The following is a 16,410-nucleotide window of genomic DNA, read 5'->3' as shown; positions in this document are numbered from 1 at the left end:
TGTATATTGTAGCGTCCCGGAAGAGTTAGTGCTGCAAGGGGTTCTGGGTATTTGTTCTGTTGTGTTACGGTGCGGATGTTCTCCCGAAATGTGTTTGTCATTCTTGTTTGGTGTGGGTTCACAGTGTGGCGCATATTTGTAACAGTGTTAAAGTTGTTTATACGGCCACCCTCAGTGTGACCTGTATGGCTGTTGACCAAGTATGCTTGCATTCACTTGTGTGTGTGAAAAGCCGTATATATTATGTGATTGGGCCGGCATGCAAAGGCAGTGCCTTTAAGGTTTATTGGCGCTCTGTACTTCTCCCTACGTCCGTGTACACAGCTGCGTTTTAAAAAGTCATACATTTTACTTTTTGAAACCGATTCAGATAATTTCCGATATTACATTTTAAAGCATTTATCGGCCGATAATATCGGCAGTCCGATATTATCGGACATCTCTAATAAGAATATAACAAGAGAAACTAGGCAGTAGTGACCATGTTATGAAAATGTATTGTACTGTTATTGCACTGTTAATTTTAATGCTTTTTGTCGCAGTTTATTTCAGTATTGTTGTTGCTTTCATCCTAGTACCCTCCCTCCCCCCCAGAGAGGAGTTGTACAGTCTGATGGCGTGTGGGACAAAGGAGTTTTTTTAATTAGTCCTGCACTGGGCAGCACGGTGGTACAGCGGTTAGTGCATGTGCCTCACAATACGAAGGTCCTGAGAAGTCCTGAGTTCAAACCCGGGCTCGGGATCTTTCTGTTTGCATGTTCTCCCTGTGACTGCGTGGGTTCCCTCCGTGTACTCCGGCTTCCTCCCACCTCCAAAGACATGCACCTGGGGATAGGTTGATTGGCAACACTAAATGGGCCCTAGTGTGTGAATGTTGTCTGTCTATCTGTGTTGGCCCTGTGATGAGGTGGCGACTTGTCCAGGGTGTACCCAGCCTTCCGCCCGAATGCAGCTGAGATAGGCTCCAGCGCCACCCCAAAATGGGACACGCGGTAGAAAATGGATGGATGGATAGTCCTGCACTTGGGATGAAGCAGTCTAGCACTGAAAAGTTACATTATAGCGTCCTCAAAAATCGAAACATTTCAAAGCGAGACTGAAGTTTATGCATGTTTTAAATAAAAGTAACGTCAATAGATTTTTAAAACCTTTCAAAATCGTATTTAAAACCTTTTATGAGGAGAATTTTTAGGGCCAAATTATTGGATTTAAGACTTTTTTCGACTTTTTAAGTCCTCCTTATTTTCCATAGGTCATAAATAATATCATTAATCATCGATATAGAACACTCATATTGCAAAACAGTTTTTACCCTGGCTGGTATCCAATATATGCCTGATGTACCTTGTACACGTGCCTCCAGTTCTTGCCGTGGTCATTGAGGCGTTTCCACACCATGCTCATGATTTCCGAGAAGGCCACAACATTGTAGGTTAGGTCCGCTATCTCTGACATGAGCGAGCTGCTGGGGCCCCACGGGTCATTGGACGTCGCTTCCCTGACCTAAACAAGGGAGAGAGACTTTACGACGAGCTCCGCGTCGTGAGCGGCGAGGCAAATGAACCGGAGGAGAGGCAAATGAAGGTTTTAACGTGACCATGCAAGTACGGTTGCAAAATTCCGGGAATATTCAAAGTTGGAGACTTTCCATGGTAATTAATGGGAATGAACATTGAATGCAACATGCTAGATCATGCAGCATGATTATTAGCTAAAACAACCTGATTTAATGCAAATTCAGTTGAATTTCAACCCTACACTGTGCATTCCTCCATCACATGCACAGATAATTCCCAGCATGCTACACACTACAGCAGGGCTATTGAGGCCACACTGGTATTTGAGCCCAAGGACTTCACCCAGTCAGGTAAGTGTTGATGATATTACGGGGGTAAATATATTTGATCTATGGTATTTAAGTTGAATAGAGGTGTAATTGCTTATTACTGTATGACTGTAGACTACTCCAGCAGATTTCCACTCAAGCTACCTCGCTGTTCCTGTACTTGTTACATGATTTTGGGGTCAATATCTCTAGCTAGCTAGGTTTATGTACCACCACAATCTCATAAAGGAATAGGAAAGGCCTGATCCCTGCAGCTACAGCCGCCCTTAACAGCAAGCCCGGCCGACCTGTCCGACAAGCCTGTAAATGTGTTGGTCATGTATGATGTCTTTTTGTTATTTTTGTTTTGTGATGTGTAATGTCTATTGTTTAAATGTACGACAGTGAAAATGAATTTCCCCAACGGGGACCAATAAATCTAAATCTAATCTAAAAAAATCTAATCATGAACCGTTAGCTCTGATGCTCATTTTCTCTGTGTTAAATCCCATTCATTTATGCAAACAACGTTAGCGATCCGAATTGACCTTTTTTGTGATCTGTAAAGTTCAACTAGCAAATACTAAATCAAAACTCTGCCTTCTGTTCTGCTAGCCCAGGGGTCGGCAACCCACGGCTCTTTGATCACTCTGATGTGGCTCAGCTGCATACTTGCCGACCCTCCCAATTTTCCCGGGAGATTTCCGGATTTCAGTGCCTCTCGCAGAATACTCCCGGGATTAATTTTCTTCGATTTTCACCCTTACCCTTACAATAATAAGGGCGTGTCATGATGGTACAACATTTAGCACCCTCTACAATTTGTACAAACAGCATACCAGCCCAGTCTTTTGATCTACGCATTTTCTACTTGCACACGTAAGTGACAGCAAGGCATACTTGGTCAACAGCCACACAGGTTACACTGACGGTGGCCATATAAAACAACTTTAACACTCTTACTAATAATGCGCCACACTTTGAACCAAAACCAAACAAGAATGACAAACACATTTCGGGAGAACATCTGCACCTTAACACAACATAACAAATACCCAGAATCCCATGCAGCCCTGACTCTTCCGGGCTACATTATACACCCCTGCTACCACCAAACCCCGCCCCCACCCCAACCCTGCTCCCCAACACATCACCCCCCCCCCCCCCAACCCTCCGTGCATCGGTTGATGTGGGCGGGGTTTGGTAGCGGGGTGTATAATGTAGCCCGGAAGAGTCAGGGCTGCATGGGATTCTGGGTATTTGTTCTGTTGTGTTTATGTTGTGTTACGGTGCAGATGTTCTCCCGAAATGTGTTTGTCATTCTTGTTTGGTGTGGGTTCACAGTGTGGCGCATTATTAGTAAGAGTGTTAAAGTTTATACCGCCACCGTCAGTGTAACCTGTGTGGTTGTTGACTAAGTATGCCTTGCTGTCATTAACGTGAGCAAGCAGAAGTCCCATACCAGCAAGGCTGTGCCGACACGATGGTTGTAGTGGACGCCAAATGCTGTACCATCACGGCACGTTCGAGAGAATAGTTGCCTTGAATTTCGTAGTACGCTGAAACATTGGTAGGTTGACAAGTATGACGCTGTCAAGCGCCATTCATACAAAGCTCGAATCCCTTGGTTTATACATAGCACAAAGCAAATATCAAACTTTGTATGCAGTGTCATTTAATTTTAAATTTTAAAATAATTTTGTGGCTCCCATTGATTTCTTTGATTTGTGAATCTGGTCAAAATGGCTCTTTGACTGGTAAAGGTTGCCGACCCCTGTCATAGAAGAATGTAGGTTATAGTTTGATTTTGCATGCTGATTAAGAGTTCATTTATTCATCTAGCTGATTTCTATTCATTTGTCTTTTAGTAAAATATTTTTAAAGACAACTCCAAGCTGACTATTTATATCTGTGTGTGGCAGTCCAACTTTGAATAATCAAAAAAATGGTCACAATTTCCAAACTTCCCGAGCTTAACTTCCCGGAAACCTTCCACCCCTTTGCAAATCTACATGCGAGGTCGTGCAGAGAATAACGAGGGGGAAGGGATATTAGATGACATTCAACAGTGCACACAAAAGGTTCCAGGAATATGCAAATAGTTGCCATGGAAGGCAGGAGAAACAACCTTGATCTCAGCCTCTGAATAGTTGTGGACGATGTTCTTCACTTGTCGCCGTAGCGATGAGGTCGACATGGCAACCGTCGGGCCGTGAAGCTCCGTTGCAGTCTAAAGAGCAGTTGTAAAAAGACGCACGAAACATCAAGTGGATCCACTGACAGCACCAGGAAGGGAACACGAAATGTGAGCATTTTCGGCCAATCAAAACCCACCTGTTAACACGGGAACAGTGTCTACCTCGGGGTCTCTCCTCCCGCACACCACTCATTCACAGAGAGCTGCAACCCTTCTCTTCTTCCCGCGGCAACATCGGGTCCAAAAGCCACAGACGCCAGGAGATAAAAACTGTGGACAAACATCACAAATAAAGAACATTTTCGTGTCACAAGTCACTTGTCTGTGCAGCAAATTCCAGATGCTTAAAATGAGCACAAAGCAGACATTCAGTAAAAGAAAAAATAATCATCACATGATTGGAAATCAACAAATAGTTAAACAAAGTTGTTCTATGTTGGTCATCCTGCTGAACTTTCCAATGAACAATCCACTCAAGTTCTATTCCACAGAATACACTCAATACCAAACAAGTGTTATAGTTTTAATGTAAATTTAAAAATTAATTTATTCAATTACCGTATTTTCCGGACTATAAGGCGCACTTAAAATTATTTTTTCCCCCTCAAAACTCAACAGTGCCCCCTATAACCCGGTGCGCCTAATGTACGGAATAATGCTGGTTTTGCTTACCGACCTCGAAGCAATTTTATTTGGTACATGTTGTAATATGTGTGACCAGTAGATGGCAGTCAAACATAAGAGATAAGTGTAAACCGCACTATGATGGCAATATGACTCAAGTAAACACCACCAACATAAAAATTAAAATATATACATATATATATTTATATATATATATATACTGTATATATATATATTTATATATATATATATATATATACTGTATATATATCCATCCATTTTCTACCGCTTATTCCCTTTTGGGGTCGCGGGGGGCGCTGGAGCCTATCTCAGCTACAATCGGGCGGAAGGCGGGGTACACCCTGGACAAGTCGCCACCTCATCGCAGGGCTACTGTATATATATATATATATATATATATATATATATATATATATAAAACATTCCTTTTTCTCACATTACAACTTCATCAGAAAAATAACAACTTACTATTGGAATATTACAAATTCATTCTCATAAACTATTTTTATTTCCATTAATTGTAATCGTATTCCCTTAAAAGTAAAAAAATATATAATAAAAAAAATAACACTATTTACATCATTCCTTTTTTTCCCCTCATAGAACAACTACATAAGAAAATTACATTTAATTTTTGGAATATTACAAATTAATTCTCATAAACTATTTTTATCACCTTAATTGTTATCTTATTCATTTAAAAGCAAACCATTTCATTATTTTCTTCATTCCTTTTTGTAACATCACCAGAAAAGTACAACTTGTTTTTGAAATAATACAAATTCCTTTACATACAATTTTGAGCCCCTTAATAAATAATTATTGTACTCTTAAAAGTAAAAAAATATATATATTAAAAATCAATGAAGTACACTTCATCCTTGTAATATGAAAACCTTTTTCTCATATTATGCTATCAGAAAACTACAACTCGCTTTTGAAAAACAAATTAACTCGCATACAATATGTTCATCCCCAAAATAAATTGACGTTATTCTTGTAATTCTTATTGTAAATTTAATTATATTTCAATTACTTATGACTTAATACTCATACAATTACTTTTATTAAAACAATTTAAAATTCTTATTTTGTCATCTTATATTTCAACTTTAAGAATCATAATACGTTGACGTCTTCCCTACGGTTATATTACTAATTTCTAGTTATTGCATAATTGCAATGTGTCCAAATTGCGGCCTGCGGGTAAATTAATTGCCTACGGCACAATCGTTAGCATGCAAGCTTTTTTTTGTTGCTAATTTTACAGTTATACTCCTCAGCGTCAAATATTTTGTTACTTGACCAATGATACCGGTTAGCATGCTAGCTAATTTTGTAGGTATACACTTGAGTCATGGTATGGTACTTGGTGCCTGCCAATGTTAGTAGGTTAACATTTTAAACGTGTCCACACCACAGAGTAATATTTTGGTACTTGACGCAGATTACAGTTAGCACTTTAGCATGCTAGCATCAGCATGCTTGCTTTATTGGCCAATTTAAAATACATGACACCTCAGGGTCATACATGTTGGTATTTGACTAATGCTAAGTGCAAGCATGATACTGTTGGTATGTTAGCATTGTACTGTTAGCAAGCTAGCTTTTTAAACACGTATTTTTGTTCGCATGCTAACTTTCAGCATTTCAGTTAGACTTTGGCTCTTCAGCATTCACATAAAATTTCCACTGAAATTGAATTTTTTGGTTCTTTGAAGAAAAAAAAATGGATATACTGTACTGGTTTTGAAGTTGAAAACAACCAAAGTAGTATGGGCACAACTTTTATAGTGCATTACAGTCAAGTCTTTTTCTAGTACATCCTTGATAGTCCTTTGTACACACTAGTGTTGTCCTGATACCAATATTTTGGTACCGGTACCAAATAGCATTTCGATACTTTTCAATACTTTTATATAAAAACAGGGAACCCCAAATAATTGCATTACTTGCTTTATTTCAACAAAAAATCTTAGGGTACATTAAACATATGTTTCTTATTGCAAGTTTGTCCTTAAATAAAATAGTGAACATACGAGACAACTTTTAGTAGTAAGTAAACAAACAAAGAGTCCTAATTAGTCTGCTGACATATGCAGTAACATATTGTGTCATTTATACACCTAGTATTTTGTCTACATTATTAAGTACAAGTGGTAGAAAACGTGTTTATTTGTTGTTAATATCTGCTTAGTTTCTCTTTTAACATGTTCTATCTACACTTCTGTTAAAATGTAATAATCACTTATTCTTCTGTTTGATACTTTACATTAGTTTTGGATGATACCCCACATTTAGGTATCAATCCGATACCAAGTAGTTACAGAATCATACATTGGTCATATTCAAAGTCCTCATGTGTCCAGGGACGTATTTACTGACTTTATAAACTTTAAAAAGATGAAAGAAGATTTTGTGATGCTAAAAATATCGATACAATCATAGTAGTATCGACTAGCTACGCTCCTGTACTTCGTATCATTACAGTGGATGTCAGGTGTAGATCCACCAATGGCGTTTGTTTACATTGTGACGGCGCTGAGCTACGGTGTGTAGTGACGCATGTTTAGCTATTCCTCGTCCTGCAGTGATAATGATACTTGCAAGAAACTCACTTTATTTGTCGCCATGGAGGCGAGGATTAGTGATTTAGAAGTAGTTGGATGGACTTTAGCCGCTAGCTAACTAGCACCTCTTCCAGAAGGTGTTTCAGTGTTATAACTTCACCTTTATCGTCAATTTTTAAGCCAAAATGCGTCCGTTCTCCCTTTTCTGTCTACACCCTGTGTCTGCTTGTAAGTAGGGGGGGGGGGTACTTTTTAGAGCCAGTATAGTACTGAATATGAGTCATTGGTATCTATCAGTATACTAATACCGGTATACCGTACAACCCTAGTACACACCAAACCTTTCTCTCTTTCTGTTTAGGTGTGGTTTCTCCTGCTACCCGTATGCGCACTAAAGCAGGCAGACCAAACTATGTGTCCTTCTTTGCCTACAAAACTCTTATTCCACCAACTTAAATGCTGTTTTATAGCAGTTCAATTAATTTTTTTACCAGCAAAAAGTACTTAACCACACCCCGTAATGCCAAACAAGTCATCCAAGTGAACGTCATAGCTCATCAGTGCTTCCTGGATATGATATCAAGACCTAACATTGTCAACTGACCTCCTAAACATGCTTTCTAATAGATTGCAAGCATGCTGTTGACTTTAAGGTACTTTAAACTAGGGCTGCGCAATATATCGAATACACCCGATATATCGTGGGCTTGTCTATGTGCGATGTAGAAAATTACTATTTTGTGAGTATTGGAGTATACGTTCTCACGCAGATGCTTTAGCTGCGGGCATTACACTACAGGCTTTTCTCACTCTTTCTTGTCTCTCCTTCTCACAGAGAGATAAAACAAGCGCACCTTGCAACGTCATACGCCCTCGCCGAGCAGAGGTAGCGGCATGGGTAAAGTTAGCAGTGGCAGGTGGTGCAAGCGGAGCCGTGCGAGTGGTAACACGAGAGAGAGAAGGTGCCAATCTGGTAACAAATGGAGGAAGAATAATTGATTCCCAAGAAAAACAGCACGGCTGGCGGTGGTTTGGCTTCAAGCGGGAAGATGTTGAACAGACAACCGTAATATGTCAAGTATGCGGCAAAAGCGTTGCTACAAAAAGTAGCGGCACTACTAATTTGTAGCATCATTTGAAAAGTCACCAGCTAGAGAATGAAGAGTGCTTGAAACTCTGCATGTCAACATCTCCGGCCGGTGCCACACCCAACAAAATGCCCAAGCAACCAGCACTGACCCAATTGAGCCTAGCGTCTTTCATTTCCACATCAATAAAAAATAGTCAACAACAGAAGGAGATAACGTCCGCAGTAACCTACCACATAGCGAAGGAAATATGCAATTTGATTTCCTATTGTGCATCTAGGGCTGGGCGCGATATGGAATATACTCGATATATCGCGGGTTTGTCTCTGTGCGTTATAGAAAATGACTATATCGTGATATTCAAGTATACGTTCTCACGCAGTTGTTTTTAGCTGCGGGCATTACACTACAGGCTTTTATCACTATGTTGTCTCTCCTTCTTACAGAGACATAAAACAAGCGCACCTTCTAACGTACGTCACATAGAGTGACAGGTAGAGGTAGCAGCGTGGGTAACGTTAGCTGTGGTGCTAACGGCGCGGTGCGAGTGGTAATACGAGACAAGATATTTCCATAACTGTCAAATAAAAATTAGCTGCATAATAGGAAATCAAATAGTTTATGTCCTTCACTATGTGGTAGGTTCCTGCGGACGTTATCTCCTTATGTTTTTGACTATTTTTTTTCATACGGTGTTGGTCTGGAAGTGGTTGCTTCGGCATTTTGTTGGTGGCACCGGCCAGAGATGTTGACATGCAGAGTTTCAAGCACTCTTCATTCTCTAGCGGGTGATTTTTCAAATGATGCTACATTAGTAGAGCTGCTACTTTTTGCAGCGACACTTTTGCCGCATACTTGACATATTATTAGGGGTGTAATGGTACGTGCATTTGTATTGAACCGTTTTGGTACGGGGGTTCCAGTTCGGTTCAGAGGTGTACCGAACGAGTACACATGCTAGCAGCGACCGGGCTAAGACAACATGTAAAAGCCAGAGCTGGAAGACCCTCCTGCCTCGTTAAGATCTCCCGTTTGGGAACACTTTGGCTGCACGATACAACAATGGAGGATGGAGGTTTGCCGACATTGTTCAGCAGCTGCTTCTGACAACACGTCAAACATGTGTTGCACCTTTCCTGCTTCCGGCTCCCAGACCGTAATCGAGGAGCGCAGGGGAGACACTCCGATGTATTCTCGGGGGCAACACCCTTCACTCTACCCGGCAGTGGGTCTCCACAGCTCCGGACTCCAGGGTAAATGACGAGTCCGGCGATTAGTTGCAAATCGTGGCTTTATTGAGGACTTGCACACAGCCAATCCAACAAAACACTAGCCACTCACGCTACCGCTCCCTCACCTCGCTCGCCCACACACTCCCCTCACATGCTGTCACATATTAAAGGGCCACACACACGCTACTCTCATAACACATGCTAACCCATTTGAAGCGTCACCACCGCATTCAGGCAGCCTCTCCTCGGCGAGTCAGGCAGGGCTAAAGCAATAACAAATGTTTTATAGCAGTATATATACACGTCCATATTGCATTAAAAACTAGATTTTGACAAACTTCTATGGTGGAAGAACAATGAGACCATATATCCTCTTACTGCCAAGATAGACAGGCTGGGTTTAATGTTGCACTTTTTATATGTAGAAGAAAAGTTTTGTCATTTTATTTAATCTGAGCAACAACTTGAGGCGGTTTAATGTTGATTAACGTGGACCCCGACTTAAACAAGTTGAAAAACTTATTGGGGTGTTACCATTTAGTGGTCAATTGTACGGAATATGTACTGAACTGTGCAGTCTACTAAAAAAAGTCTCAATCAATCAATCAATCAAAAAAAGCACTTTATATGTTGAAAGGTTTTGTTAAACCATTCTGAGCCTTATCTTATTTAGTTTTTATTTTATATATGTTGACCACATTAACCCTGGCAATGGACCCTGTGTGTATATGTATGTTATGCCATTGTTTACAAATTTGGTAAATAAATAACCAAAACATTTATATTTTGTTGTTTTCTTAGTGTACCGAAAATGAACCGAACCGTGACCTCTAAACCGAGGTACGTACCGAACCGAAATTTTTGTGTACCGTTAGACCCCTAATATATCATGTATCGTGACATGGCCTAAAAATATGGAGACATTAATAAAAGGCTGTATCGCCCAGCCCTACTTCAAACTATTTGCGCAACCACGTGCTATTACATGGGTGTGCGTACCAAAGTTCAGACAAGTAGACATTGATAAGAGCCTATGCTTTGCAGCAAAGTAGGAGCAAAAAGGCGGCGGTACTGGCAACTTGAGGGTTCCAGGTTCGATCCCCGCTTCTGTCCTCCTAGTCAGACACTTTACTCACCTTGCTCCCAGTGCCCACCCACACTGGTTTAAATGAAACTTAGATTTTGGGTTTCACTACGTAAAGGCGCTTTGAGTCACTAGAGAAAAGCACTATATAAATATAATTCACTTCAAAAAGAACAATAAGTGATATTGTGATTGCTATTAAAGGATAGCCACACCTTATATAACACAAGTAACTCCATAATTGCACGATTAATAGGTAAAAACAAGTGCAGCCTGCCTTGACACACCTACCAACTTGGCACTAAAAGCCTTTGATTGATTGATTGAGACTTTTATTAGTAGATTGCACAGTACAGTACATATTCCGTACAATTGACCACTAAATGGTAACACCTGAATAAATTTTACAACTTGTTTAAGTCGGGGTCCACTTACATTGATTCATGATACAGATATATACTATTTTCATAATACAGCCATCACACAAGATAATCATCAGAGTATGTACATTCAATTATTTACATTTTCAATCCGGGGTGTGGGATGTGAAGGGGGTGCGGGGGGTTAGGTTTGGTTGATAAACACTTCAGTCATCAACAATTGCATCATCAGAGAAATGGACAATGGAACAGTGTAGGACTGACTTGGTAGGATATGTACAGCAAGTATTGGACATAGAGAGAGAGATCAGAAAGCATAAGAATAAGTATCTACAAACCCCGTTTCCATATGAGTTGGGAAATTGTGTTAGATGTAAATATAAAAGGAATACAATTTTTTGCAAATCATTTTCAACCCATATTCAGTTGAATATGCTACAAAGACAACATATTTGATGTTCAAACTGATAAACATTTTTTTTTTGCAAATAATCATTAACTTTAGAATTTGATGCCAACAACACGTGACAAAGAAGTTGGGAAAGGTGGCAATAAATACTGATAAAGTTGAGGAATGCTCATCAAACACTTATTTGGAACATCCCACAGGTGAACAGGCACATAGGGAACAGGTGGGTGCCATGATTGGGTATAAAAGTAGATTCCATGAAATGCTCAGTCATGCACAAACAAGGATGGGGCGAGGGTCACCACTTTGTCAACAAATGCGTGAGCAAATTGTTGAACAGTTTAAGAAAAACCTTTCTCAACCAGCTATTGCAAGGAATTTAGAGATTTCACCATCTACGGTCCGTAATATCATCAGAGGGTTCAGAGAATCTGGAGAAATCACTGCACGTAAGCAGCTAAGCCCATGACCTTCAATCCCTCAGGCTGTACTGCATCAACAAGCAACATCAGTGTGTAAAGGATATCACCACATGGGCTCAGGAACACTTCAGAAACCCACTGTCAGTAACTACAGTTGGTCGCTACATCTGTTAGTGCAAGTTAAAACTCTCCTATGCAAGGCGAAAAGCGTTTATCAACAACACCCAGAAACGCCGTCTGCTTCGCTGGGCCTGAGCTCATCTAAGATGGACTGATACAAAGAGGAAAAGTGTTCTGTGGTCTGACGAGTCCACATTTCAAATTGTTTTTGGAAACTGTGGATGTCGTGTCCTCCGGACCAAAGAGGAAAAGAACCACCCGGATTGTTATAGGCGCAAAGTGTAAAAGCCAGCATGTGTGATGGTATGGGGGTGTATTAGTGCCCAAGACATGAGTAACTTACACATCTGTGAAGGCGCCATTAATGCTGAAAGGTACATACAGGTTTTGGAGCAACATAAGTTACCATCCAAGCAACGTTACCATGGACGCCCCTGCTTATTTCAGCAAGACAATGCCAAGCCATGTGTTACATCAACGTGGCTTCATGGTAAAAGAGTGCGGGTACTAGACTGGCCTGCCTGTAGTCCAGACCTGTCTCCCATTGTAAATGTGTGGCGCATTATGAAGCCTAAAATAGCACAACGAAGACCCCGGACTGTTGAACAACTTAAGCTGTACATCAAGCAAGAATGGGAAAGAATTCCACCTGAGAAGTTTCAAAAATGTGTCTCCTCAGTTCCCAAACGTTTACTGAGTGTTGTTAAAAGGAAAGGCCATGTAACACAGTGGTGAACATGCCCTTTCCCAACTACTTTGGCACGTGTTGCAGCCATGAAATTCTAAGTTAATTATTATTTGCAAAACAAAAAAATAAGTTTATGAGTTTGAATATCAAATGTCTTGTCTTTGTAGTGCATTCAACTGAATATGGGTTGAAAAGGATTTGCAAATCATTGTATTCCGTTTATATTTACATCTAACATAATTTCCCAAATCATATGGAAACGGGGTTTGTACATTTGATTATTTACATTTGATTAATTACAATCCGGGGAGGTGGGATGTGGTGGGGGGAGGGTGTTAGTTTAGGGTTGAAGTTGCCTGGAGGTGTTCTTTTAGTGTGGTTTTGAAGGAGGATAGAGATGCACTTTCTTTTACACCTGTTGGGAGTGCATTCCACATATATGTGGCATAGAAGGAGAATGAGTTAAGATCTTTGTTAGATGGGAATCTGGGTTTAAGGTGGTTAGTGGAGCTCCCCCTGGTGTTGTGGTTATGGCGGTCATTTACGTTAAGGAAGTAGTTTGACATGTACTTCGGTATCAGGGCGGTATAGCGGATGTTATAGACGAGGCTCAGTGCCTGACCAAAAACCACAAATTTACTCAAGAATAGCCTAAGTGGAAGTATTAAAAACTGATTTAAGCAGTTATTAAGCACAAAAATACAGCACCTGTCACTGGGGCGCGCTAGCTTTTTAGCCCCTCATGCTAAGCCGAGTTAGGCTAGCAATGTTTAGACTTTGCCAAAGTCCAAACTAGGCCCAGGAAGAGTGGGTTACCATTCAAGCAGCATTATTGAAGCACAAAAATAAAAAAAAGAGTGTTTAGTCACCTACCAGCGTGAGCGGTCAAAGGTAGCACTTGGAGAGATTAGCTAGCTAGCATTTAGCTAAGCTGGCGCCAGTTGGCGACTGCAAGACGACGCCAGCTCCGAAAGGAGCATATTCACTTTTTGTTTTGTTTCTTTTTTGTTTTTGAAGTGCCGCGGGGTCACGAGACACGCGGAATGGAAATGCGTGGACGAGAAAGATATCCAACAGTGAGTGTGGACTGACCCTGGTGCAGCCTGGATGTAGGAGGAGGAGATGGCCGAGTTTCCGCTTCCGCTCCCGACGAGGAAAGAGGACCCCCCCTCCCGGAACCTTTGTTTTCCCGCTCGTGGCGCCAACTCCAAAGTCCACGCGCCAACTCCAAAGTCCACGCACACGACTTGGGTCAAAACTGAAAAAGAGTTTAGAGAAAACCGACAAACGGCCACCACTCATGAATAGAAACGTGCAATAGTCACATACTTGCCAACCTTGAGACCTCCGATTTCGGGAGGTGGGGGGCGTGGTCGGGGGTGGGGCAGGGCGTGGTTGGGGGCACGGTTAAGACGGCAGGAGTATATTTACAGCTAGAATTCACCAACTCGAGTATTTCATATATCAGTGATGTGCAGTCACTAGAGGCAGGTGAGGAAATGTAAAAAGAAAAATGTTTAATTAAATTGTTATATGTATGCAGTGATTATACTATAAAGTTATTTTCCATTTAACTTCACCAGTTTTAGATTATTTTTATTCAAAATCGCTGAATTTTCACATTTGCCGTTCAAATACTGAGAAGAGACGGTACGGTGAACAGCAGCCAGTTGAGGCACGTCACTCAGTGCCTCAACATGGACGGACTCGGCTAACTGCTGGCCTGCTGTGTAGTGAGACTATATTGCTATATTAATTACATTATACATTTCCATAGTTTAGTTAGCTGAGGTATATAATGTACAGTGTATTTTGTCAACAACTGTATGTGTGTAACGTATTTATTGTGCTGAGCGATCATAAAACTGCTGCAAAAGACGCACTGGCTGAGGCTCCAGTAGCCCCGCCTCCTGCACCCCCGCCGTAGAATTGTTATATCAACTAAAGCCCACACTTAAACTTTCCACGTGCAAGATTGAATCTATTTAAAAAGGTATTTCATAAGAAGCCAAAAAGTGCAAAAACAATAATGTTGGTGTTGGAGGAGTTGTGAATGAATGCAGGGCCACAACATTAGGTACACCTGCAGACTGCAGGTGTATCTAATTCACAACTCCTCCAACATGAACATTATTGTTTTTGCACTTTTTGGCTTCTTATTAAATAACTTTTGTAACCTATTTTTATGGGCTTTCCTATTTGTGATGTTAAGTTCCTGTTATGCAGTGTATGCCTTGAGCTCTTATTTTGAAGGCGCCAAGAGCGGAAGTGATGACATGTTGTAGTGGAGCGGAGGTTTTTGAAAGAAGGTAAATAAAGTGGTCCTCGTGTAAACTGGAGCCTCCGTGTTTGTTATTTTGTAGTTTCATACAGTATAGGCGACATTTATAAACCCTCGGTTACACTTTTTTAAATAGATTCAATCTTGCACGTGGAAAGTTTAAGTGAGGGCTTTAGTTGATATAACACTCCCGTCAGGGGGTTCATTAATCCAGCACAACAGCGGCGCATTTATAAGTAAAGGTAAGACCATAATAACGTTTTTTTATTAAATGTGCTTTTTTGTGTGCTACAGTTTGTATGTGTAAAGTTAAAGTTAAGTTAAAGTACCAATGATTGTCACACACACACACTAGGTGTGGTGAAATTTGTCCTCTGCATTTGACCCATCCCTTGTTCATCCCCTGGGAGGTGAGGGGAGCAGTGGGCAGCAGCGGCGCCGCGCCCGGGAATCATTTTTGGTGATTTAACCCCCAATTCCAACCCTTGATGCTGAGTGCCAAGCAGGGAAGAATGCTGGTATGAGCTTTTAAACATAACCCGTTAACTGCTGCCAATCAAATGGTGAATAAGATACTCTTTAGGGTTCATATGTTTGTAAATCTGACTGTGATGAAGTCAGTGCCTCACCAGCCATCAACCTCACCGCACGTCACTGATACATACATATACTGTATATGTATGTATGTATGTATGTATGTATGTAAACATTTATATTTATACATATATATGTATACATGTATATGTATACATATATACATATACATATGTATATATATATATATACATACAACAGTATGCATGTATACATACAACAGTATGCATGTATATATATATATATATATATATATATATATATATATATATATATATATATATATATATATATATATATATATATATATATATATATGTGCGTGTGTGTGTGTGTAAGATGGATGGATGATGGATACTGATACTTTCTCCATAATTTCAAATTTTCAATAACACAAATTACCATTGATCTTGGAAATGATTACTCCTCTCACATGTACCGACCCATTCAAACTATTCCAGCGTAAAAACATTTAGCTCATTTGGGAACCTCTGGGCAAACAGTTTTTCAAGACACCCTCAAAAATTTGACTAGAAATAAAACCAAAAAAAACAACTTTAAAATAAATAAAAAAAATGCAACTTTCACATTGTCATCCCATTGGAACCTTTCCCTTTAGCTCATTCAGGATATCAACACAATTGTTCACGCGCCCCTCTACCTCTGCCAACAACATACACTTCTTCTAGAACACCAGCTTTGTGTTATTGGAGTCAAAATTGCTACTTTTTCCTCATTATATTTAACCTTTTTGCTTTTTTCCTGTTTTTCTTGTACCATATTTTCCGGACTATAGAGCTCACCGGTGTATATAAGCCACACCCACTCAATTTTAGAAGAAAAACATATTTTTCCATATATTAGCTGTAGTTATT

The 16,410-nt window shown here is 40.3% G+C and overlaps 1 protein-coding gene across 5 annotated transcripts in view; it reads right to left on the bottom strand.

The window, feature by feature from the left end:
* Positions 1-13,880, bottom strand: part of epn1a (epsin 1a) — a 58,387-nt gene extending 44,507 nt beyond the window's left edge. For 4 of the 5 annotated variants that reach the window (XM_061957395.2, XM_061957402.2, XM_061957399.2 and 1 more), the window contains exons 1-4: positions 13,534-13,801; positions 4,160-4,292; positions 3,954-4,055; positions 1,345-1,503 (exon numbers count right to left, since the gene is read on the bottom strand). In XM_061957395.2, coding sequence (XP_061813379.2) covers positions 1,345-1,503; positions 3,954-4,022 — 228 coding nt within the window. In that variant the 5' untranslated portion in view covers positions 4,023-4,055; positions 4,160-4,292; positions 13,534-13,801. Of the gene's footprint in view, positions 1-1,344; positions 1,504-3,953; positions 4,056-4,159; positions 4,293-13,533 lie in introns of all 5 variants that reach the window. The other variant, XM_061957396.2, reaches the window with a different exon arrangement.
* Between the last annotated feature and the right edge of the window lie 2,530 nt (positions 13,881-16,410).

The sequence above is a fragment of the Nerophis lumbriciformis genome, linkage group LG04 (assembly GCF_033978685.3).
Source record: "Nerophis lumbriciformis linkage group LG04, RoL_Nlum_v2.1, whole genome shotgun sequence".
Taxonomy (NCBI): Eukaryota; Metazoa; Chordata; class Actinopteri; order Syngnathiformes; family Syngnathidae; genus Nerophis; species Nerophis lumbriciformis.
The sequence above is the reverse complement of the archived record's forward strand: the minus strand, read 5'-3'. Positions and strand labels throughout refer to the sequence as shown.